Source organism: Neolamprologus brichardi, chromosome 10 (genome assembly GCF_056152115.1).
Source record: "Neolamprologus brichardi isolate AB-2024 chromosome 10, ASM5615211v1, whole genome shotgun sequence".
NCBI lineage: Eukaryota > Metazoa > Chordata > Actinopteri > Cichliformes > Cichlidae > Neolamprologus > Neolamprologus brichardi.
In genome coordinates, this window is record NC_142113.1 from 25,908,798 (window position 1) to 25,935,748 (window position 26,951).

At 39.9% G+C, this 26,951-nt stretch overlaps 1 protein-coding gene across 1 annotated transcript; it reads right to left on the bottom strand.

Annotated features, from left to right (window-relative positions):
- Positions 1–155: 155 nt before the first annotated feature.
- On the bottom strand, positions 156–26,731 carry trim37 (tripartite motif containing 37). Its single transcript, XM_006785066.3, has 25 exons — positions 26,492–26,731; positions 24,792–24,861; positions 24,526–24,627; positions 23,179–23,219; positions 22,689–22,805; positions 22,292–22,379; positions 22,060–22,182; positions 20,129–20,252; positions 18,952–19,019; positions 17,923–18,047; positions 17,603–17,653; positions 17,160–17,241; positions 16,941–17,017; positions 16,094–16,273; positions 15,880–15,994; positions 15,438–15,629; positions 14,952–15,085; positions 14,744–14,826; positions 12,736–12,981; positions 11,072–11,380; positions 8,877–9,023; positions 6,296–6,494; positions 6,098–6,189; positions 4,772–4,882; positions 156–740 (listed from the first exon to the last, which is right to left on the bottom strand). Exons 2-25 carry the CDS (start codon positions 24,810–24,812, stop codon positions 694–696), a joined length of 2,874 nt encoding a protein of 957 aa, XP_006785129.2. The 5' UTR covers positions 24,813–24,861; positions 26,492–26,731; the 3' UTR covers positions 156–693.
- Between the last annotated feature and the right edge of the window lie 220 nt (positions 26,732–26,951).

Below are 26,951 nucleotides of genomic sequence, written 5' to 3' on the forward strand. Positions count from 1 at the left end.
GTGGATAAAGAGAGCCGAGTGGGTGAAGGAAGAGGAGAAGGTACTGAGCCTGAAGGGCAGGAAGACTGAACTCAGCATGAACAGCACAGCAGTAGAAACACTAAACTCTTATTGACAGGCTACATATTATTTACATATATATGCTGTAGACAGGCCAGACTTAGAAAAGCATTTATACACAAGGAATTAAATAAAGTGACTAAAAAGCACTGCAGTCCTGCTTCTATGCACCTAACACTGTTAGAAATTCAGTCATTAAACAAACAGCAGTGTCGCCATTAGTACGTGGCTATTAAATAATGAGACTAACTGACTTACGTAAACCCAGTGCTGCTATATAACAGCCACACTGACGAGCAAAAAGCAGCACCGAGAGGTCAAACCCCCGAATGAAGACAAACCCAGAACAGAGAAAAACAACTTTAAACGCAAACTGTGATGTTGTTTGTCTTGAAGGGAGCAGCTCTGTTGTTTCTGCACAACATGAAGTGATGCCCTTAACAGTTATTTCATTAACTTCTGCCATGGTCCTATAATAAAGACATTCAGGAAACTAAGAAAAAAACAAGTGTTTGTTTTCAGTTCATGCATAACAAATAGTTTCTACTCTACAGCTGTGTGTAACTAGCATGTGTGTCCTCTCCAGCCGTTATTGCATCGTTATTGTGGCGTGAAGCTGGCGCCCTTCTGCGCTCACCTGTCAGCAGGTAGACTCATGTCATCAGACAGGAGCTGCTCTCCTGGAAGAAGTAAGGAGGGAAAACATGCCAATCTGTGTGTTACTCATAACACTATTACAACACAAAATCAGCATCTGAACAGGAGACAAAGGCTACGTTCACACTGCAGGCGAAAGCGCATTAAATCCGATTTTTTTGACCCTATGCGACCCATATCCGATCATGGTATGACAGTGTGAACGGCGCAAATCCGATATTTTCAAATCCGATCTGGGTCACTTTCGTATGTGGTACTGAATCCGATACATATCCGATGTTTCAGAAAGCGACTGCTGTGTGAACGGTCATGTCGCATTAAATCCGTCTTTTACGTCACTGACACAAGACAGACGCCAATTATCAGCGCTAGAGAAGCGCCCGAGAAGACATCGCTAACGCTTCCTGGTCAGCCCGTGTAGATGTCAGTGAAACTGCTGGGAAGACAACGTTGGAGAAACGTGAACATTTTATTTGTACTGTATAATCTGCAGATTCTGACAGAAATCTGCAACTATCCTTTGAAGCAGGGGCGATTTTAGCCCATTTTTGGGGGTGCTTCAGCACCCCCAAAATGAATCAAAGCACCCCCAAAGATTCCTTCCTTTTTTGACAATATTTGCTGTTTGTGTGACACACTACTAAAAATATAAAAAGCATACAGTACTGTACTTGTTTGAGACGTAACATTTTAACAACAAAAGTATAGATAACCCCCCCCTCCCAAAATGGTTTGTTCCAGCTCTCTCCTGCTCTGGCTCTAGCGCTCTTGCTGCCAGAGCGATGGTGGCTGAGACGCAGCAGAGCGGAGGTGTGAGTGCCTGGCTTAAAACAGGATATATTAGCTGCATTTAACCTTCAGTTACTCTTTATATAGTTAGGTAGGAGTCAGACCATGTTTCGTTTTAACTGAAAAACATTACACCAGGTAACCTGCAGTGTTGAAAACGTGTTTTCCGACAATGTTTGCTACCCTACAATCCGTCCTGCTCTGTAGTAAATTCAGCGACATTTCACCGTCCTGTTCCTCCCATTGAAATGTATACAGCCTATTTAAAAATCTAAAACTTTAAATTTTCCGTAGCCTAAAGTTGTGACCACTGTCCTGTTTTAAATGGATACTAACTAGCTAACTGACTGAATGCCCATTAACCTTATAACTCCTGTTGTGTGTGTGTGTGTGTGTGCGTGTGTGCGTACAGAGAGACAGCCAGGTTCATAATGAATATGAGGAAGTTTTTTCAAAAAAAAGGAGCCACATTCAGGTAAAAGTGTAAGATCAAATGATCCGTCAATCAAGAATAATGTTGGATCAGTGTTTCAATGTTTATATCTTTTATTAGATGTTCATGTGGTTTGGTTATTTGCCTTTTGGTTGAAAGTACACTGAGAGAGGACTTTTTTATTAGTGATCTTAATAGTATTTTTTCATATTAATTTAATTTTCATCTAATTTAATACAATCTATTTGTGTATGATTGTCAGTCCAAAGAGGGAGAGAGGAAAGAGGGGAATGTGAGGAGAAAGGGCAAGGTCAGGAAGAACCAGGTAAGAAAACAGACAGGGAACAGTGACAGGCACAACAGAAACTCACACAATCTGGAAGTTGTGTCCTCCCTATATTAAAGCTGCTATACAGAATCTGCAAAACAAACTGGGTTGAAACATTTTGACCCTCTTTAACAACATTCCAACATAACATTATTGGGGAGATTGGGGAGATTAAAATTAATGATATATTTTTATGTGGTTCAGCCACAACTCTTCTAAAACCTCAGCCAGTAATAGGTAGGCCAGCTTTTGGACCGTCCAGTTGTCTGTATGACTGCCGCAGTACGTACATCACATTTGCACACTATCAGAAAGTGCCAAACAGCCCTGGTGGAGTGAGGAGCTGTAAAGAGAAGCAGAGTGCTCTGTTTATATTCTAAAAATGTTTTAAGCTTGTTTCAAAGATTACAGCAGCTTTAAATGTTTTCCAAAAGCACACATACACTTCTCAGTGTTTCTCAAACTTTTTACAGTGTGTACCACCTGATAAAATGTCAAGCTCTCCTAAGTACCACTATGAAAGCATGAAACTCATAAATCTTACAACAGAAAATTAGTATTATTAAATTAGTAAAATTAGTATCTGCATACATTGTACACATTGTATACATTCTACCACAGGCAAAGTTGCCTCCATTTTTATAGTTTTTATTAATATTATGTAATAATTTATTTGTAACAATTTATTCTGCTTCGGGAGTGTTTTTTATGTATCTGTATTATATTATACATACACATTAAATGTGAATCTCTGTCCAAAAAATGCACTCAGTTTACTTCTTACTCACTATGAGCATCATTCATTATTCTCGCCCAGTAATTAAGGTTAGGATTTTTTCTATTCCAATCCATTCTTCTTTAGCAGCATTTAAATAACCTTGATCAGATTTGATGGTTTTGTTACAGACTTTTCAAAAAAGTGTTTTGCTTTTCTTTCACAAATGTGGGGATTAAATTGTGTTAAAATGTACAAAACAGTGATGTCATGTTTTGTGACGAGGACCCAGGCACAGAGAGACTTGATGAATTTAAGAATCTTATGATTTAATAAAGAAATTTGCAGACTTACACAGAGATGGTAAAATTATGATGACTGATAATGGAGATGAATACAACAGACGACGAGGACAGGGAGGAACAGGGGTTTAAATGCACCAAAGTGACAGTCAGAGAGAACTCGGGACAACATTTAAGGATGCAGGGACTGACAGAGACAGGTTTATCTTGCCTGGCTGGGCAGCTCTCTGGGTGCTCAGCACCCCCAAAGCTCTGATTCTAGAATCGCCCCTGCTTTGAAGCACCGCTCCTCTAAAACAGCAACAAGGATAATTATTAGGTTATTTACATTATTATGTAAATAACAAAATAACTTAAAGCAAAAATTGGGAAACGTAAAGTCCGAAGTCTTTATATTAACGGCCATCTGTCAAACAATACTGTTTGCTCTGGGTCTAAACAGAGCGCGTTGTGTGTGAAGTCTTCTTTTGCGCATGTGGGCCGCTTTGAGCGTTCACACTAGAGCACGTTTGCTGTCGCATTTTATTTGTAGTGTGAACACGCAGACAAAAAAAATCGGATTTGATCAAAAAATCGGAATTGAGCATTAAGACTTGCAGTGTGAATGTAGCCAAAAAGTACCAGGAAATTCCCAAACATCTGACTATTAAATAATTTTAGCTAGCAGTAATCCACAAATATACAGATGAGGGGAAAAAACAAAACAAAAACTGCCAGGGTCACAATCATTAGTCTCTCTGATGATGTGCATCCTTTTTGCTTGATAACAGCCTGTTGTCTCACACACCACCCCTGTGGGATCCCACTCACCTCATCCAGTTGCTCTCATGTTTTTTTTTTTTTAAAAAAAGTAATAAAAAGAAGTGGTACTAATACTCATCAAATATAGTCGTCCCCCAAAATCTGCGGGGATTACGTTCCAAGAGCACCCGCGAACTGTGAAAACTGTGGATTTTGGATGTGGTCAAAGAAAATGCCCATAAATGCCTTCTTTAAAATAGTTTAAACTCTAAATATGCATTTGGGCAGCATCATAGAGCTTTAAGAAGAACAAAATGAAAAACACAAGAAAACTGAGCAAAACACTCGAGATGGCTACAGGTGGTAAATTGATGATGCAGGAATGCCTGACTCCATCTGCCAGAGACGCAGTAAGGAGAAATGAATAACAATCTGCCTTCTCCTTAAAAAAATAAATAATAAAGGATGTGCAGGGGTGTACATGAACGATTATTATTTAGAGTCTAAGGAAAAAATCAGCGAACGACTGAAGCCGCAAACTCTGTACATGACTGTACATGTATACTATACACGCACATACCAAAAAAGCGCTAGAGCAGAAAGAGAGGGAGGAGTGTGTAGAGATGAGAACCACCAAAGAAAAAAAAGGGAAACATTAACAGATTCTGCAGAATCTGAACAGTGATTTTAGTATCTACATCATGCACCTTGGCTCCGCCTCATTTCATGATGTGTGTGCTGGTTACCTGTGCAGGGTGGAGTGTGGTTGTCGTAGCGAGAGTTGTTGCTCTGCAGGGCCTCGTCCTCAGTGTCGCTGTCGCTGCTTGTAGCTGTCACCAGGACAGATGCCGGCTGATCTGCAGACGAGACGAGAAAGAACGAGACTGTTACACGTGTGCAGAACTCTTTAAGTTCCAACTTCTCAGGCACGCTCATAGTTCAGTGTTACAGAACTCTTATTGCGGGAGTATGGGGTGTCTGGCCCATTGCTACGGGCCATTCGATCCCTATACAACCGTTGCAAGAGCTTGGTTCGCATTGCCGGCAATTAGTCGGACTCGTTCCCGGTGGGTGATGGGCTCCGCCAGGGCTGCCCTTTGTCACCGATTCTATTCATAATTTTTATGGACAGGATTTCTAGGCGCAGCCAAGTAGCGGAGGGCTTTCACTTCGGTGGCCTCAGAATCTCATCTCTGCTTTTCGCGGATGATGTGGTTCTGTTGGCTTCATCGGGTGATGGCCTCCAGCTAGCACTGGAACGGTTCGCAGCCGAGTGTGAAGCAGCGGGAATGAGGATCAGTACCTCCAAATCTGAGGCCATGGTTCTCAGCCGGAAAAGGGTGGAGTGCCCACTCCGGGTCGGGGATGAGTTCCTGCCCCAAGTGGAGGAGTTCAAAAGAACGAGATCGCGGATACAAGCGGCGGAAATGAGCTTCCTCCGAAGGGTGGCTGGCCTCTCCCTTAGAGATAGGGTGAGAAGTTCGGCCATCCGGGAGGGGCTCAAAGTAGAGCGGCTGCTCCTCCACATCGAAAGGAGCCAGCTGAGGTGGTTCGGGCATCTGACAAGGATGCCTCCTGGGCGCCTCCTGGGGTTGGTGTTCCGGGCATGTCCCACCGGGAGGAGGTCCCGGGGCAGACCCAGGACACGCTGGAGAGATTAGATCTCTCGGCTGGCCTGGATAAGCTGGAGGAGGTGGCTGGGGAGAGGGAGGTCTGGGCTTCTCTGCTTAGGCTGCTGCCCCCACGACCCGGCCCCGGATAAAGCGGATGAAGATGGATGGATGGAGAATTCTTATTGAATTGATGGATTTCACAGACCATCAGTCAGAATAGGGGAATGATTCCTTTTTTAAAGTATGCTGAGTGCCAGATGTTCTTTTTTAATTAAAGAAAGTATCATCAAGCTTCAATTTTGCAAACTTGTACCAAGACTAAATTAGACTGTCTGACGGGGACACGGCCTTGTAGCATGACGCACAAAACCCTGCCTGGTATACAGAGAGCCAATCTCTCTTTTGACAAATCATCAAACACAATCACTCCTGAGGCTCACAGTTAGAAGGTGAACCAACCTTCACATGACAGCAGCTGTGCAGACGGCCCCTCCGGCAAGGACTGATGGGAGTTTCCTGAGCTCTCCGATTCACAGTCCAACGCAGCTGCCCTGCAGCGGGAAGAAACGAAAGACATATGGGACCCTGATGTTCCATTACACGGATGTCTCTTGCAGATATAATTTTTCTTGTGTGTGAGGAGTCTCTGGGTCGTACCCCAGGCTCCTGCTGCCACAGTTCTTGCTTGAAGCCATGTAGCTCGATGCTGCCAAGGTGAAGATGTCTTCCCTGGACCCCGAGGCCCCGTATAGCTGTTGCTCCATCGTATATTGCTGCTTAGAGGTGGAGGGCTGGTCTGATGCGGTGCTGCCGAGAGACACCAGGGGCCCCTGGAGGCTGTCAGCCTTCAGCACTCCTGGAGTGAAGACAAAAGCCAAGTCACGTGATGGAAAAGTGGCAATATGCTAAGAAAAGATAAAAACAGGGAGCTGAGTGGGTGTGACCATAAAGTAATATTGTGTATTATTTTTCTAAAAAAAGCCCTGCTGGCAAATCCCAGAACCCATCAGTCATTAAACTGCAAATCAAATCTGGAAGCACTGAATAGAATAGAATAGAATTCAATAGAATAGAAGATGCTGCCATAATAAGTTTCCTTACAGCTTGAATAAAAGAAGCACTAGCATAAGCTTCGTCTTGAAGAGTGTGCAGAAATCTCTAAGTTCGACCTTTTTCGGCATGGCTTGCTCGTGATTCATTAAAATCAGAAGAGTTTATCTTCTTTGGAGCATGAAAAGTGTTTCTTGGGAATCAACGTCAAAGATCGTGACACGTTCAGTTTGAAAATTCCACTGTGAATAAATTATAAATGCCTCTGCAATGAAGCAGGATTTTGTCTCATCCAGGTTCATCCTGGGTTTTCTGTACCACGGAGGAGGTTCACACTTCTTATCAGGGTATATCAGCTTGGTAACTTAAACTGCGAACATAATTAAAGATCAACAGATATGAAATCACCGCCTGCTGATTAATTTCTTGGAAAACAGCATCACCATTCCTGGAAAATCCCTCGGACCACTGTGTGCAGACAGTAATATCTAATTTCTTTCCATTTCCCTGATGATCAATAAGAAATATAAATTCTTGGAGACAATTTTATTGCTTCATTATTTTTCTGTTGGCTGTGAATAACTTTTATTGTTCTACAAGCAGAGCACTTCTTTGTATTTGCTGACCTTACATCCAGTGTGCATGCAAAACCAACTTAAAAATTAATAAAATAATTAATCTTCCGTATCTTTACACATATTTACACAGTTGGCCCACTTTCTTTCCAAGCTTCAAATAAGTTCAATTTCATTAATATAGTAGCTCTTTTATTCAGAGCTGTATATATTAAATTAATGTAGAGTGATTGGTTATCTCACATCGCTGACTCATCTGGAGCAGCTGTGTTACTTTTATTCTGTATTATGGCTTTACTTGCTGATACACTTAACAGAGTGATTGTTCAGATGCTGGCAACGCCAACCATTTTTACATGAACGTTCATACGCAGATCAGGAAACCCTGGGATAACTAAAAAAGTTCATAACAAGCTTTGTGTAACCACTCATCCTGATCGCCAGTGTTGGGGTAAGTGAATCCCTTCATACTGCAGGTTTAGGAGAGTGTATAATGTCTTTGGATATCTATTTATTTTGATCAGATGGTGGTGCTACAGAAAGTTCAGTGGATAATAAAAACCACTGTGATTTGCTGCCTTAACTCTATACCTCGTGAAAAGCCTTGTTTCCCTTTTCTGAACCAAACAGTGTCTGCTTATAGAACAAAGAGACTGGGTTTACTGCAGGTGGTCTCCGCCTATACAGTTACCCCTGGAAATAAACATAAACTATTCTAATGGTCATTAAACTAGGTCTTTATTAATATATACTGAAGTGTCAAAACTAATCATTATGTGTACAGGGGAGGTCATCACATATCGTCTGTATTGGGAGAGAGCTACGATGATTTTTTTTTCCAAATGAAAAACCTCATTTAAAACCCTCTAAGGGATTTTTTGTTACCATGATATTCAGAGTGTCTTAAAGGTGAACTAACTGCAGGCCACACCATAATACTGATATGAAAAGTTTTAAAAGCTCAACCTCTTAAACCACAATATATAATTTATGATGATTACATGACTCATAAAGGGGAGATCATGAACTGCACGTCTGAAGGCTAATCTAATAAAGTCACCTATAAAAGTCAGGAATCAGATTTTTTTTAAATTCTTATAAAAGAAAAGTGTTACTGTTTTTGTGTCGATGTTAAAACATAAAAGCAACTAAAGAATCACAAGCTATTTTAAGTCTTAAGGAAGCAGTACAGGGGAGAGTAAATATAAAAATCAACTGCAGAAACTTCAGGATCCATCAGGTGGATACTTGACTGAGTAAAGTGCACTCAAGCAGTCAAGCTCTGCACCCCTAAATTTTCAGGACAATCACTGTTGATTCTCTAAAAAAAAAAAAAAAATCAACCCTTCTCTATCCATATTTTGTCTAAACAGTTGTAAATGTTCACCTGAAGTGACGAAGTAACAAACAAATGATCACCTGACTCTGCTATTTGCCTTTATTGCACTTTAAAGATTAGTGTTTCGGTTTTACAACATCTACTGTTCACGTCATTCTCACAGATTTGAATTCTGTTTTTTAGGACAATGTTACACCTTGGCTGTGATTTTATGCAGGTTTAAAAGGAGAATAAAAAACAAACAAACAACAACAACAAAAAAAAATACATTTACCCTCTGCTCCTCCCATCCCATCTTTATGATGCAGGCTGAGCTCCAGAGCAGCTTCTGCTCCTCTCAGGTCTTTTTCCATCTCCTCTGGACTCCTCCTCTTCACAACCAGAGAGCTGCTGTCCAGGACGGGAGACAGAGACTTCCTGGCTGCACACAGAACACAGACACACAAATGTAATAATAATAATAATGATAAAAACCATATTGATTGTGCCAGCAGAAGTCCCGTGAGCCTTGTTATCTGGAGTTTAATCTAAAGATAGTGAGGCAGGCCTTCCTGGCTTAGTGTCTCAGTGTAATAGGGGAATATGGAAAGTAAACTAATCCATCTCTTGCTAAGACTGTGCCAAAACAAAAACAGCATAATCTGTCCTGACAGAATAGAATCTTAAAAAGTCCAAAATTTCTCTGGGTGCATTTTTCCAATGAAAAATTAGCCTGAATATCATCCACTGATGTTTCCCAGAGCTAGCGGGCAATATTACAGGTTTTATGCAATGATTAGGGTTTAAAGAGTTTATTTCCCTTATAATCTATAAATAAAGCTACAAATGATGTAAGGTTAGTTGGATCCAGAGAAGTAGCAAATATTGACTTTCAATGTTGTAATTAAATGGTAAATGGTCTGTATTTGGATAGCGCTTTACTTAGTCCCTAAGGACCCCAAAGCGCTTTACACTACATTCAGTCATCCACACATTCACACACACAATCACACACTGGTGATGGCAAGCTACATTGTAGCCACAGCTGCCCTGGGGCGCACTGACAGAGGCGAGGCTGCCGGACACTGGCGCCACCGGGCCATCTGACCAATTCCCAAAAGACACAGAAAAAAAAGAAACTGAGGCTATGCCAACCTGTCAACTTGCTTCAGTCTCAGCATGAGCATGTTAACCTGTTAGGTTTTAGCTTAGTGGATTCTGAGAGTATACGTATATCTGAGAATATAATGTAAACATCCTGTTCAAAAACAGCAAAATTTAGACCATGTAACATGTAACATATTGGAATCATATAAACACTTAGCAATAAATGAGTAATAAAAAATACTGGTGGCTCCCAGTGCTGTCCCTTAGCCTTGTAGTAGATACACTTGTGGTAACAACTTCAAAATCCTATGTCGCCTTGTTCTAATGTCATTGCATTCAGAAGATTTTCAGAAAACTTGACCTCTGACCTTGAGGTCAAAGTCGCCAGGCTTTGAAGTTGTCTGAGATTTTTAGTAGATGTACCTATGATATCAATATTTGAAAATATTAGGCGACTTCCTTCTTGAGTTATCACGTTCACAAACTCGGGTGTCCACACCGCCCACCCAGCCCACAGCAATAGCTCATCAGCCTTTTGCAGCTGATGGGTAAAAACGATATGTGTCAATTTAATATTCTGCAGTATTTTATGTTTCTGACCAAGTCCGCTTAAAAATGCTGGCCATCTGTAGTGCATTAATCTATTTACTCTGCAGGCGAGTGCGATTTTTGTGACACTCGAGTATAACTTGGAAAACATTAGCTTATAACCAACTGCTGTTGTTGTTTAGCCAATTCATACTACTTCGCATGTGGCCGCTTTCTAAAAAGATACATAAAACCTGATTAGGTAGAACAGCAATGTCCAACTTGGTCACTGTTTTCAAGATTGCAGGGTAACGTGGTGGATTTTTACAGTGATGAACAGCTATACCTATTCAATAGATTTACTGTTCAAAAGCTAAAGAAAGAAAATATCTGTAGGTCATCATGTACATTTTCTGTGATCTCCCAGCACAGATACAATGCTCTCTCTCTGTTATGTTCATTTGCTTTTGCAAAGCACCCCCCCAAAATTTAAAAAAAAAAAAAAAAAGTATTCGGGACAGCCCTACATATGAGTACCCTTGACAACTGACAGTGTGGCAACCCACACTGATTGTCCTCTCTATTCCGGTTTGCACATTTGCTGTGTACTTTGTCCACCAGAATAATATGCCGTGCAAAAAGAAGCAGCATAGTTTTCACACAGCTCTTCATTTCTACAGTCTAGAGTTTTTCTTTTCAAAAAGAATTCAATAAATTCATTTCCCCAAACAAAGATTGAGATAATCAAACAGACCAACTGTAGAGTGGGTAACCAGATAACTCAGATTCCCTGTTTGGTTGAAACTGTCACTGTTTACACATTAACACTGAACAGCCTGCAACAGCAGTCCTCACCGGGGCGGCAGGGTCTGGCTCGAGTCGCAGCTGCTCTCCCCACCAGGTCAAGCTCGCTGGGTTTATGACAAGCTGCCATCTCTGAATCGCCGTGATGAGACGGGAGCTCTTCAGTGCCGAAGGCCACAGATGGGCCAGGCCTGGGCTCCGCTGACCCTCGCACCTCCAGCACTTGACTCTTGACATCGGCCATCTTGCTGCGGACCTCAGCCATCTGAGCCTTGAGGCGGATGAGGACCCCCGAGTCAGGAGCTGATCGTCGCACCACCTGCGGACGCCGCTCTCGTTCCTTCCTCGAGTGAGGATGAGCTGAAGACACAAGAAACAAGTTAGAGAAGCAGATAAGGTGAAGCTCCAAATATACAGCTTAAAACTATGTTTGGGGCTATGGTCTCAAGCTGCATGGTGGTTTGGGGACCAATCAGAAGCTTCCCTGTTGGTACAGAGAAAAATCTAAACATCAAATGTACCTAAAATCTTTTCACAAACTGCATGGCAGTTATGCCAAGTCCGGTTTAAATTCTCCAGATACTCAGGAAAACACTTCAATGCTTCCTTTATTACCTCCTTTAGCAGAGGATAGCGTCCTATAATTCACAAAAAGTGGTGCAGGTCACATAAATGTTAATTAACAGTCTGTTTCCTATTTCACGCAATAAACTGCTGAACTAAAGGTCTCAATGTGGCAAACATCTTATTTTACTTTATATTGTTTTTTTAACGACCTGTAAAAGTACATAAGATGAGATTTTTGTAGTCCTTCAGATCACTGTCGTTTCAGACTTAGTAACATCGACTGTTACAAGGTGAGAGGGTAGTTTGTTGCCCTAAAAACTGTTTTTCTCTTTCCACCTTTCTTCAATGCTTTTAATCGATCAGGTCAAGAGAAAGTGGTTACAAAAGGATGCTGGTGGTAATGGTTTTGACCATTTGTAGCCATTTAAAACAGGTGCTGATACGACTCCAGACAATTCTGAACTCCATTATTTTTTAATCAGGTGAATTTTTGCTTAAGTGTGATTGGTTAGATGCTCATTTTACAGTGCTGAACGTGCCGCTTAAATTTTCATATAAACAAAAGAATTTCACTTACATTTGTTGTTATTCAAAAGCCTTACAGTATGTTCACATTAGTTAATATTACCCTGGGAGTCTTTTGTAAGAATTGCGGAGGTTGTCTGTGATCTTAATCCTGTGTGAATTTGAGATGTCTGCAATTTAAAAAAAAAAAAATCCACAACAAATTAGCTCCAATGTTTCTCCTAGCAGAGGTGCTGTGACAATATTAGTCCCAAGCAAACTGATTTTGGTCTTTTTCTTTGTTCTTTTCACAAAATTCTTGGCGTTCACTGCACCCTTCTTCCTCATTCCTGTGAGTTTAATTTTCCACCCTGAAAATGAAAAATTATGTTTGGTCTAATGTATTTTAGATGTAAATTCTTGTCCATAGAAAGCAGCAAAACCAATTCATATCAAAAGCAAGTTCAAATCCACCAGAATCCTACATGTGTTTTCTATGCTTAAATATGTTGAAACCAGTGCTGTTTACATGCTAACCTGTGACCTTACAAAGTGTTTTTTATTTTGAGGAACCCATGTGTCAGAGCTTGAGTAATGACTCCCCAGTTTAGTGGGACTGATATGTTGTTAGCGTGCCTACAGACCTTGGCTGTGGAGGAGAGACACCGGAGGCCGAGGCTGAAGACCCCACAGGGATTCCACGCTGCTGCGCTCCTTCAGATCCAGCAGCTGGATCAGGATGACCGGGTCGATCTCCAGGAGGCTGTTACCACCTGGCCCAACAGCACCGGCGGCAGCAGCAGCAGCGGCAGCTCCACTGCCACTAGTACTACGACCGGCAGCAGCTGCAGCACTACGGTGTAATGATCGCACACTGGAGTTGGAACCGCCTGCAGATCAGACACAAAAACAGGGTTCATATGGTTCATGTGTGGCTGTGCTTAAATTAAAAGAGGAATAAGGGGTTATTTAAGAGATTATTGCTCCATTTCTCCTTCCAAATATTCATGTTTATGTGTTATTTGAGCTGTTTCTTTATGTTGGAGATCTGGTGCTGTTCATTGTTACTATAGGTAACTAAAACTAAACTAAAAGTTATTGTGAAAAACCTTTCAGTTAACTGAAATAAAAACTTGATTCAAAAATAAAAATCTATAGGATATATTGTGTCCTTAAGCTTTTAATATGGTTAAAAACTTAAGGACACAATAATTTGCCAACAAAAAGTCTGAGGATTTTTTTTTTTTTTTTTTTTTTTTTAAATCTTTAGACCTACTGAATCTGGGATTCAAGTTTAAGTGAAGCTCAACAGAAACACTGATCTGGTTTTAAGCAGCAGTGAGTCATGTTATTATCTGTACAGTCCACATGAGTCTCTGACTGGCCGGGTTCCAGCAGCTGGGAGAGAAAATTCTCTAAAGGTTTTCCAGACAAAGAAACCTGCATCAAAAACAGAGTTACAAAACAGGCTGGAGTCTCTCGCTGAATTGTAACCTAATCATAAAAAAATAAAAATTACTCCAATGTGGGATGTAAACAATATGCAGCAAAGATATGTTCAACTCTGACATCTAACACCCCCTCCCCACACATGTACACACACGGACACCAAGTGCTTCTATATCGGCAGGCTGCGAGGGGCATGGTGCACCAACACTGACTCATCCCCTTCATGCCTTTCAACACCAACACAGTCAAACACGCCTGAAGGAGCCGCTTTGAGGTCCACCATCATATCGCTGTGATCTGCCTCTCCAGTTGTCAAACAACACAAATAGATTCCTAAAATTCTCAAACAGAGGCTGGCTTTTATTTGCCTCAACTGAGGAGACAACAGGGCCTTTATTTGAGAAAGGACAATAAATATTTGATGGTTACACTCCGTAAATGGAGGGAATTGTTCAGTAAACCCACTGGGCTTTTGTAGCAACTTTTAGATGAACATTTTGTCATGAAAATAATCAGATTTAACGGTTTAACTGCCCTACTGAGTTACAATGAGAACAAACACCATATTTTATTTAAATAACTGAAATATATTCATTTATACTATTAACCACAAGTTACAGCCCTCTAAGAAGAACTTAAGCATTTAGAAATCTTTTTTTTCCCCCTTTTTTAAAATCATGCTTTCATGTACTGTGAATTGAGACTGGGTAAATTGCACTTGTATTTTGATTTAAGAGCTTCCATTTGATATTTCTAAGTAAGAAATAGAGGTTTATAATCAACTTTAATGTGTGAAAATGTCCTTATTTAGAACATCTGCTGTAAATGTACAACATTACACCTTGAGTAATGTACATATTTAATATTACTTTAATTGTGTTCTGCTTTATAGTCATTCATTATTGATTTCTCCTCCTGCTGATTTATACTTAAGAACATATTAATGAAAGCTTATATTAGGACACAATTTGCAGGGGTAAAAAAAATAAACAGTTCTTTGTTGTTCAGCAGCATAAAAAATGTGTTCACAAATCACAGTTCTAAGTTTGTTTCTGTTTGCATAGGTTAAATAATCCTTCAAGAACATAACGATAAAGCTGACATTTTTAACACTGCTGTGTGTTAAAAAACAAAAACAACACAAAAACATGTCAGCTGTGCAAAACTCAAATCAAACAGTTTTATGAATGTTTTAAATTATACCCGTGGCTCCAGCCAAGTCATCAGGAAGCTCTCCTTCTTCTGTGTCCAGGTTGCCGATGAAGTCGACATCATTCTCCCCGGACCTGTGAAAATATTTCTGTTAGTATCCATTTCTTCGGCTTAACAAAGAAACCGAAGCCTTCATTATCAAATTACCACCAAGCACATTTTTTGTAGAAAGTTTCACAATAAAGCCATTTCTGCTCACATTGTCTCCTCGTCTATGTCATTCTCCTCAGTGTTGCTGGTGGCTGTGGAGCTCCCTGAAGTGCTGCTGCCATCCAGAGGGTTCACCTCCTCTTCTGTCAGACAGTCCACCTCCAGGTCACCGTCTGACAGCTCCTGGACAACAGAGGAGCCAGGCAATTAATGAGCTGTATCCCGTACAGGAAGATGCTGGATCCCAAAACCTCCAGCTCTTATTTATTTGATTTTTAATTAAAATTCAATGAAATGCCCCATAAAAAGAAAATTTTAACATCAATAAATCAATAGCTTAATAAATAAAATATCTAAATAATACTAAATAATTAGTAGTTTTTGACATAGTCATAACACCTCCAGTGAAACCATGATGCCCATCACCTAAGAAAACCTGTATAAGCTCAGCTATGCACAGACACCCTCTCGAATAAGAAAACATTAAGAAGCAATCAGCTGTTTTTTCAAATCAAGCAGTATTTTCCATCCTCACATTAGAGTCATCGTGTTGCGTCCTCTCCTCTTCTTCTCCTTTCTTAGTGTTGCTCAAAGTGGTCTGAATCTCATCGTCACTCTTCACCGAGCGAGGGTCTCTTTCAGAGGTCGTGGTGCCCGCAGCAAGCCTCAGGTCAGGAGGCGAGGAGCTGCGTGAGGTCTGACGGCGAAATAGCTCGATAGCGAGCCTCTGGAATCAGAAATACAGAGATTCGGGGAATATTATTTAGCTCAAAATAAACAGACACTTAATTATGGAAGCAACTCCAACTAGATGAGTCAGTGACTCATTTGGCATCTTTGAAAACTTTGGAATCTGTTTACTCTAAAACAATGGCTGACGAGAGTCAGTGAATCCTAAATTCAACAAACAGTAAAAAAACAAAACAAAACAAAACATGCCTATAAATACAGAACACAAACACGGACAGACAGAGTACCTCTTTGAGATTGTTGATCTGCTGGATGTAGCCACTCTGGGCCGACTCCAGCTGGCTGATGTACCAGTACTGATCTCGGCACTTCTGGAAAAAGGTAGGTGAGCGAACCTGATAGCTGAGCAAAGAAAACCAATGATACTCAGTCACACTGGGATAAAAGATCTCCAACTCAACCTGATTCTACATGATTAGAATTGGGCGTGCGTGTTCTCACCGGAGGACCAGTGTGTCTGTCTGCATGTTCAGGTATCCCTCACTGGCTAGAAGATCAAGCCTGAAGAAGCGGTTGTAGCCCCAGCATTCACCGACCTCAAAGTCAGAGGCAAACTCCCGAATTATGTTCTTTGTGGGGTCACTGGAGGCCTGATGGACCATCTCCACACGGTACTCATATCTACACATATCAAAGAGAATATCAACACACAGGAAATGCAGCAAAAGCAGAACTCATCCAGGACTTTTGAGGATGTATTTCTTTAAAGAACTAAAAGACAGTGAACGGATATTTAACACAACAAACTAGAAGTGATTAGTTTTTCAAGCCACAAGTATTATTGAGTCCAAGCAGGATCACATGATTTTGGTATAAATCGTCTAAAATGACAAAATTTGATGCAGTTTTCTCGTTAAATATTCATCCAGGGGTTCCCCTGTACCTCCCCTGGTTGAAGTGGTAACACGTCTTTAAAACATGAAAGAAAAAGTATTATCTCCTCACTGATGCCAAACTCATTTTTCAAATATCCTATATCATGTAATGTAATGGTTTTTGTTATACTGTGCATCTATTAGGACCAGATTTTCATTTAATTTTAAAACAACCTTGACGGTTTTATGAAAAACACTGGCTACATTATAACTGAACATTTTTAATCTATGTGTCTTCCTGCATGTTAACTGTAAATTATTCAAATTGGACTTGAAAAGAAATCTTTTACACAAGTCAATTTAGCCCGAGGCTTGACTGTAATAAAAAAAATAAAAAATTGTCACAGAAAGAAAACAGAGCAGAGGAGGAATTTATTGAAAGAGCAGTCAAGGTACAACAAAATATTACATACTTTGATGTTTCGGGAAGTCCTGCAGACAGTTCGAGGAACACAGACAGATAGTTTCCACGAACCACACCGTTACCGTCCTGCAGAAACACAGAGACATGTGCTGCTTTAGCAAAGACAACGTGATTTCTGTCTAAATTACTACAGTCACAATAACCAATCGATGTCAGCTAGAACTGCAGCCAGGCTTTAAAAGGCATACATCAGCCGTTTTAAACTCACTGGGTAGACTTTGAGTCTCCAGCAGAGGCCAGAGATCTGCAGGGGAGGGCTGTAGACCGGGTCAGCCCGCTGCCTCAGGGTGCTACAAACAAACACATATATCAAACGAGCTGAAACCCCATCAGGATGTTTTGATAGATTTCCCATTTGAAGCTTTTAACCGGTTATTAATTTTACTCTAACTTATTTTAAATTGCATTTATATTTGAGTTTAACTTGTAACATTGTAATAGTGTGTAAAGAGATTTTAATCTCAAGGAACTTAGTTAAATAAAGGCTAAATACATTTTAAAAAAAGCACCTTACATTTTTCCATAGTTTATAAAATCCTCAACAAAATTTAAGGATGTTGTTTGAAGATAGGAAGAAGCTGACAGTATGTCAGAGTGAGAGTTCCTTGTTTGTCTTCTCTATGACCAAATGCAGCCTCAGAGATGATTTACCTGAAGTTGACTAGAACAAAAGTGCTGGAGTCATAGGCAGGAACCAGCTCACTGAAAGCACAAAGAGGAAAGATGACTGCACATAAAAGCACAATAAATAACCTGTGGTTTACAGTCACTGTCAGGTTATTTCCTTTAGTATTATGAGCCATAAAATTTAATCGATTGATTAAAAAAAAACAAAAAAAAACAAATGGGAATCTCCTGCCACATAACATTTATTATTGATGATAATTTTTGTTATCCCTAGTAGCTAAGGCATTTCGTTGCATCCTCCCTGGACCGTGAAAAGCGTCTGGTGTTGCAGCTGAGGATATTACCTGGTGAAGTCTGGAGGGACGGGCGTGGTGACGAAGGACTGCATGGGTTTCCGGTGGACCTGCTGGAACATGAGGAGGATCTCTGGGCTCTTTGAGATCAGTTCGCTCTTACTGCAGGAGTGAAGCTGTTCAGCACACACACAATTCAGGAAAATCATCTCGTTACTGCCAGCAAGCAGCTGAACAATCGATGATGTGTTGATTTTTGCTCAGAAAAAATAAACAGTTAACTGAAATTCAACGAAATATTTTACTTAATTCAGTAACAAAAGAGGCAAAGTCAGAATATAAAAGTTCATTCCTTAAAACAAAAACAAAAAACAGTCTCCCACCTGACCCCCTCAAAATCTGATTCTTTTGTAAAAATAAATTGTAATAAATTTAGTAAAATGTTCCATTTATGCTATGAATATCTATGAAAAAATAATAAAGTGCAACTTTTTTGGAGTTATTTTACAAAATAACTTCGAGATGGTAAATGAGATGACCCATCCCTCAACGCTGCCAGTATTTCTGTATTTAAAGTGCTGTAGTATTTTCTGGCTGCTACTCTTAGTGCAGAAAAGCTCATGATTCATCACATTGTAAGAAACAATCGTGCAAATACAACATGCCTGCTCGCCCGATTTGTCGTGCAACATGCTCTGCTACTCAATAATGAATAAAAGAAGTTCCCACAGTGTAAAATAAAGCACTTACAGTGAATTCTCACCAGCTCTGCAGCCATTACATCATACTTTTGGTTTTATAACTTGCAGATGTATTGTTTGGATACACCTCAAATTAGTCGTTTCCTTTTTAAAAACAGTTAACAGCACAGTTGAAACTTTTAAAATACTGCACCAGACACTTGCTATAAGAGAGGATTTAAAATATACCTTGACCTTAAAGACTGTAATAGTGTTGAATCAATGAGACAGCATGTATTGCTGTATTGTGTGTGGGGTTTCTCAGCTTTAATATTACACAACTAACAATACGCAGTAGAAAAAAATGAATGGAGGCTTTGATCTGCTGCAGACGACCAACCTGATGCTCCACCTCCTGCAGCAAAGACTCCAGCAGCTCCGTCTCCTGGGTCAAGGACGTCTTCTGGCCTGATGGGGAGGAACGCAGTTCTATTTTCAGTACTCTTGTGCTGAATGTCAGCCCTGATGGAAGCTGCTGAGTGAGAGTGTGTGGGAGTGCAGGTTGTGTATGTGGGCGCCGAGTGCATGGATCCACTCAGTCCAGATAAATATTTCATATGTATATTACCCGCAGCTATAAAGGGCGCCTCTCACTGCTTTCAGTGGGGAGTCTGCGTGTTTTGTTGGGTGAAGGTCTCGACCTTTAGACACATTTAAAGCCAGTCTTGCAACAACAAGAAAACTAAACACTACCATACGTCTTTAACCTGTTAAAATGATGCTTATTCTATTGGGAATGCATAACCAGGTGGCGACAGAACTGGGATTAATTTTTTTTAACTACTGAATATTAATTAATGACTACAGTTAGTAAGGGTGACCCTAACACACCATTCTCTTCAGGTAACTCTAAATATGTTTTTTCAGCAGTTTCATCTCTTATTTTTTGCAAAATACTGCTGAATGCTCCTCAATTCATGTTTAATTATATTTAATGGTAAAAAGATTTTGTCACCCCATCAGCAAAACATTCATTTTTTAAAAATACTCCTGGCTCTGTATGATAGCCGAAATCTGGTCATCTCAGACACGCAGTTCTGTCTGTGAGTGCCCAAACCCCACCCGCCTGCTTTTCAGCCAATCGGAAGACAATTGTTTGACCTTGTTCTAAACAGAGTTTGAACCGTCTAATGGGCTGCAGGACATTTTTTTGAACAGTTAATCGTGCAAAGCTACTCTGGTGAAGTCAAAAATGTGCAGATGAAAATGAGAATAATGTGTCCTCTCCTGCAGCCTAAAAGCCAGTCATTCAATTCAGCTTACCAGAGTTCTTTCAGTATTTTTACATAAAAGTAGGCAAGGTGTTCAGACATGGAAATAATGAGCTTGAAAGTGGTCAAAAATGTTTTTAAAATAAGATTTGAGGTCAGCTCTTTTTCAGATAAAAGCAACGCGCTGAAATTATGTGTAATTAATTAAATTGAAGGTTAAAATGTATATAAAAAGCTAAAAGAGAAAAAAACATTTATCTGGACATCTGCTTTTGACAGTGAGTGTGTGCACAGTGTGAGTCCTACCCATGAGGGTGATGAGCTTATTCTTGAGCTGGTTATCCAGACGAGCGATCATCATTTCCACGGCGTTACGTATCTCTCGGACCCTCTCGTCTTTTGCACCCCTAACTGCCTCAACGTTCCTCTCCTGAACCATCAAACAAAACACACAAACACACAAACACACACACACACACACACACACACACTGTGTTAAATATCCGTTCACTGTGTCAACTTCACGGACAAGCTTTTATTAAAACAACAGTGCCATCTGCTGGATGTCAGCAATACAGCACACCCATACTGACTAAACTCCAAAAGATTTTTTTAAATAAATCTGTCTAGGTTTGGAATTAATTAATGTAGGCTGTGGATTTGATATCATTTTGAAGTCTAACCATGTGTGTTGATTAGGACTGTTGTGGACGCTATATCACAATGTCACATCTATCATTGGATGTGAAGCATAGGAAATTGGGGGTAACAGAATAATTCCACTTATATGATTTATCAAGATGATATTTCATTTTCGAATGTCAGTATAATCACAATATACCTAGAGCTAAAATTTGCCTACTATGATAATATGGGATATGGAATTCAGATTAATGCAGCCCAAAGATTTTGGTCTAACAGACGAACATGAAGGTATCCCGAGGCTATAGAAGCATCCTTAAAACTCTTAGGATACATCATTCAGTAGACACACAAACCAACAAAGTCAGGCACCATCACAGAAAGCATTTAGCCTTTTAAACAGGAGAGTGAGCTCATCCTCTCCCAGGACGTATTATATTCAAACAAAAAGCAAAAGCAGACTCCACAGACACTGAAACTGAACACAAGCTATGATGCAAACAGACAGTGTTTTTTCCTTGTAACTGACTTGCACTTATTTCAGCATTTATGGGCATTTTAATTGATTGTATTATATTTTATTATTATTATTATCTATTCTTTGTTTCACCTTTCCTCTCACTCTGTCCATCATGTCAGGTGACATGATACGTGTGAAGAAGCAGGTAGAGAATGGATGCTTTCATAAGAGAGATAGAGAGACGGGCAGTCTTCATACAACTCATCTATCATCTTTCAGAAGTATCATGATAACAGTTCCCCGAGTTCACTGCTGTTTGCTTTAATGTCACTGCTCAAATTGAGAAGGCCAGAGTGACCCTCAGGTGCTCCTGAATCCCACCACCGAACTACAATAATGTAGCAGTGTAATCACACAAATAATGACCAAGAAACACTGCAAAGTGCTTTGTTGGAACATTTCATGCTGTACCCAGTTGATGTTAATAACCTGAAACTTTAAAGTGGGCCTCAGAGGTCCTAAGTTAAAACAATTTCCACAGGCTCTTTGACTTAAGCTTTCCTCTACAAGTGGGTCATTAATTGGGATTATGGATTATGGAGCTGATTTTATTTCTTTGTGCAAAACAAAAATGCTAGTTATTTTTTATATTAATGTCAGAAAATAAAAACATTTATGCATTTTCTGCATCAAAAAATGAATGTGTATAAATTCTTGTGGCAGACAGTGTAACACATTTGCTTATCATAACAGTGGCATGTAAGATACAGCAATACATAAAACCTATTCCTTCAGCAGAGAATCTAAACTCTACTTAAAGCAGCATAAGTCACCGTGGTAATCTAGACAGCTAAGAAAGGGTACCTTTGTAATACTGAAAACTGAGTTTGCCTCAAGATAACTCGCCAACCCATTAATAATTCTTCATAGTTGAGGGAGAGAACATCCCTCAAGTCCCATGAATGTCAAGAAGAGTTCAAATATGTACTATGATATGAATCTGCAGTTAAAAAGATTTACTGAAGAGGTGAAGGTGAAGAGTGACGAGTGCACGAAACAGGAGTTTCATCTGACAGGACAGTAAATATCAAACTATTGAGCATTTGTTGTTCATAAGAGAAAAAGCAGTCCTCACCACTTCCTGCACCAGACTGATGAGCTCCATGAGGCGGCGGCGCAGCTTGGCAACCTCCTCCTTCACCTTGGTCACATGCTGCTCATAAATCTCCACAAGGGGCTTAAAGGTGTGGCCGCCGTGCTGGAAGCAACCAAAACAGCAAAATTTACCGGACGCCATCTGACTTTTACATAACAGAAAACTCATTAATGAGAGCGTTTCTGACTTTGCAAACTAAGTGAAACATTACCATGCCTCCCCACAGGGCACACTGGTGACAGATGCATTTCTTACAGGTCCAACAGAAAACACTCAGCTTCTCGTGATGGTTCTCACATCTGCAGAGCAACAAGACAACCACTGTTTGTTTCCCACAACTGCACCAAATATTATTGTTATTCTCTGAGTTGAGCACCACAGGGCATTTATAAGTAACCCCAACCAAAAACAAAAACCAAAACCCTGACAAATATAAAACAATGGTGACACAGAATGAACAAAACTTCTTAAAATAACTTTTCATAGTTCTGGGATTAAGATTTGATTTATGAAGAGAAATTTAAGGAAGACAGGGATATAAAAATGACAAGAACACTTTCAACTCAGAAAACAGGACTGGGACTGAAAGACACTTGTCAAGAACTCACTTGTCTTTATCATTGTCCTCGTGTTTGGTGAGGCTGCAAAGCTGCAGGGTGTCCAGCTGCTGGGTGACCTCCTCCGCCCAGCGACAGTTGACAAGCTCCCTCAGCTGAAGTGGAGCCCTGCACAGAAGAATGCACACACATATTTTAATAACTGCATATCTATTCTAACATTATGAAGCAGATCAGAAAGTTATCTTGAGGCTTTTTGTCTGTTGCGCTACGTTTCATCAGTTTTATTGGTGTTCTCCTTGCCCATAGGATATACTAAAGACATAATATGCTTTATGTCTTGCTGAATGAACTCACATTGAATTCATATGTATTCCACGCTGTTACATTGTGAGTTGTATAACTCTTACACACTGTTTTTAGTCATTACTCTGGTCTTACCAGGTACCTTATGAGTTCAAACAAAATTCATATGGACCATGAAATATTCCACCAAATGTGATTAGTTATATGAAGCAGATGTGTGTTAGCAGGTGCTTACCGACAGTGTGGACACTGTGCCCTCTGCTCCGTCAGCCATCGCTGTTACACAGGAGAGATTTTAGCTTAAATACAAGCAGCACAAACAGTCTGCCAAAGATTCATGATTCAGGACAGAGCTGGAATCATTTTATATTTTTTTCTTATTTGTACATTTCTTATAAAGACCAAGAAAAACTAAACTACACAAACTGATCCTACTGAGTGTGAGGATAAGCAAAGACTGACTCATGTGAATCATCGGCATCACACTGCTGCACTGTTGACCAAATATTATTGAAAGGGAACAGTAACAACTATCAGTTTAAGAACTAATAAAGAGGTGGTTATTGACTTGATAAGTCATCTCAGTATTTATCAATGTAGCTATAAAACATGAAAGAAGTAGTGGTGGCAGCACGTGACCAATCCCAAAACCAGTCACCATCAAATTTTACAAAGATAAAAATAACATATATAAAAAACACGAAGATCTTACACACACAACGGTGGGCTGAAAGATACACAGGTGTGCTGTACAGTGTGTAGTTTATTATTTTTTAAAAAGTGCTTTGTGTATTCTTTAAGGGTTTGGATAGTAAGAATGGAAAAGCTCTACATAAATCCCAACTGTGTGGTTTAACAGACGTATCTGTCTCACCGCTTTATCATTAATGGCTCAATCACATTAGATTAAAATAGGACATCAACCTCATTTCAAGTTGGAAAAGGAAAACAAACAAACAAAAAAAACAAACAGCCTAATACCTGGTGACTTCCATTATTTTATTCATTTATTCCCCACATTCAGTGATTGATTTCAAGTAGTTGCATGAAACCAGTTGGTTGCCGAGAGGCTGAGCGTGAAACACCCTCAACCAGTAGGTGACCACTTTTAATCACAAGGTGGCTGCACAGTTTGGCTGCTTGGAGGAAACCTCTCAAATAATTGTGGTTTAAGTCTGATTCTATGATCACTCACAGACAGGTTGGCAAAGTTTTGCAAAATCTGCTGTCTATAAAAACGGACTAGCAACATGCTGCAAACAATCTGAGTCAGTCTGAGCTAATAAGCATCTGCAACATGTGTTTCTGCAACAGGGGACTCCACAAAAATTGTTGGCAACTGGCTGCATTTGGTTTATATTCCTCTATAAAACTAAGGTTGTCAAGTACGTATGTTGTTTTGTGGCCCTTGTCTTTGAAACAACTATTAGAAAAGCAACAAGACTGTACGTTCATTGCACATAGTCGCAGTAATTTTGGTCACGTCGCAAAATTGATTAGATAATTTACTTGTAAAAACTGAATGCAGAGTTGTGGAGTGAGGAGAACATTTTCTGATCGCTGCTATGTCTAACAGACTCACTCGTATACAGCTGAAGCAGCAGAGTTTGGAGCAATGTGGACAGAGGCGAGCATCCCTCAGTTTCTCCATGCAAATGAAGCATCGAAACACCTCAGCAATGCTCTGCACAGGGACAGAAGAACGTTTTAAACCAACTACAGCCACAGAAATCAACACCACAGATTATGAAGATTAAACTATGCACATAACATGAATTTGGTAAGTAATACACTATACAATACAATATATAATGTAATACATCATAGCAGTCTAACAGTGAGACTGACCTCAACACTTTGCTCATCCATTTCAGCCAGTTTGAAGTTCTGGGCTTCACAGACAAGTCAAACAAGTATTCTAAAAAAGAAAAACAGTATAAGGATATATCAATAAACAAACTGTGCTTTAGTTGGACAGTTGAAAGTAGGCACCTGACAATTGAGATCAAGGTTTGCAGGATTTGAAACCTCACAAGCAGTTCAGAAGGTTTACAGATGTGATGTAGAAACTTGATGGCTTTACTGCAAGCACACTGAGAATGGACCCTTAATTTTTGCTTTAATTACTTACATTTTTTAAATGAAACATCACTGCATAGAAATAGTGTTTTTAATCCAATTTAATAATTTTAAGTATTTCTAAAACAAATAATATTACTTTTTAAAATAAAAACATCACATAATTGTTAAGTTTAAATCTACACTCACCAGCCACTTCAGTATTACCCCCATTCAACTGGTAGTTAACACAAATATCTAATCAGCCAAACACACAGCATCAACTCAGTACATTTAGGCATGTAGACATGGACAAGACGGCCTGATGAAGTTCAAACCGAGCATCAGAATGTGGAATAAAGGAGATTTAAGTGACTCTGAAGCATAACTGTTGGTGCCAGATGGGACCTATGACTGCATAACACGTTGAACCTTGAAGCAGAAGATCAGAAGACCACACAGAGGACCACTATTGACAGCCAAGAACACGAAAATGAGGTTCACCAAAACTAAACAGGACAACAGAAGATTGTTGAATTTAGTGTAAACAATTGGTGCTATAAAGATGTGGGGGATATTTTTTTTTTGGCACACTTTGGATCCGTCATACTATGTGAACGTCTTTTAAACACCACACTGAGTATTGTTGCTGACTATGTTCTAAAAGGTGCTTCTAATGAGCTAATGTGCCATGTGAAAAAGGTCAAATCCCCTCAAACTCGTTTCTTGAGCATGACAACAAGTACTCCAATGTCATTTACAGTAATCAGTCCAGTACAGTACCTTTGGGATGTGATGAAACAGGAGATTCACATCATACATGTGCAAATGAAACACCTGCAGCTGTGTGATGCCATCATATCACTATGGACAAAATCAAAAGAACGTTTCCAGCAATTTATGCCACAAAGAATTAATGCACTGCTGGCACATCTTTTACTTTGCCATATCGTATATTAAATGGGGTTTGGAAGGTCTGGCCACATAAAAATCCAGGAATGTGCAGTAGTAAACAGCAGTTTTTTCAAGGTATTTTTTAAATATTATTATTATTTTTATTTAATATCCGAGTAAATGAGGAAAACGATCAAAATTGTCACCCCTGCTGCTCTATCGATACTCAATAGTTGCACGTGGTGAAGATGAATGTAAACCTCAATAACATCAGTGCAACTGTGTCTGTAGAGCACAACACAAACAGTGGGCTCGCCTACATTAGCAACAACATGACAGTTGTTGTGAACGGCAGCCTGCAATCTGTGCCAAAGGCCCAGCATCAGCAGACACAAAACCAGTCCGACAGCAGCAATGGCAGCAGCTATAGATGGAAGGAAGAGATACCCTGAGAGTAGCATATAGCAGGATAGCCTGAATACAAAAACATATATAAGTGCGTGTATGTATATTTATATATCTATATATATCTAGAAAGAGAGAGAGAGAGAGCTTTCATAGCTAGCTTGCTCGCATTAGCAGGGTCGTTCACTCACCTACACGGAGACTCGGCTCTGTCCACCCCGCCAGATAAACAAACCACTGCTAACGGCTACATTATAATATATTACAACACCTCCGTCGCGTAAAGCACCGCAAAAAAATAAAAAAGACTAAACTGCTACTCAGATTTAACTGCGACAAAGTAGACCTCACACTGTGCCGCACCAGGGATGGTATACAGCTGCCTTTCTACCTAAGCTGAAGATGTAACAGTGGTTGGTGAGAGGCTGTTTGTCCCCTAGCAATAACCAATCGAATTGCTTTTTTTCTTCTTCTATTAATTTTATGTGTTTTCAAGTGACAGAAAGTCTGTGGGGCTTTGCCGCCCCCAAATGGAAAGTTGTGGAAGTACAGCGTAAACCAGGGCAAAGCACAAAGTGTATACTGTATAATGATAGTAGTGAATTCTGTTCTGTTTTGTTTGTTACATTATTTTATATTATACTAATTCAT

Bases quoted from the DNA above. Each gene is read 5' to 3' on its own strand.
- trim37 (XM_006785066.3), bottom strand. From the start codon at position 24,812: ATGGATGAGCAAAGTGTTGAG. The intron at 15,995-16,093 runs GTGAGAACACGC...TTCTTTGCTCAG, and splicing joins ACAGACACACTGGTCCTCCG to CTATCAGGTTCGCTCACCTA. The intron at 6,190-6,295 runs GTACGACCCAGA...TTCCCGCTGCAG, and splicing joins TGTGGCAGCAGGAGCCTGGG to GGCAGCTGCGTTGGACTGTG.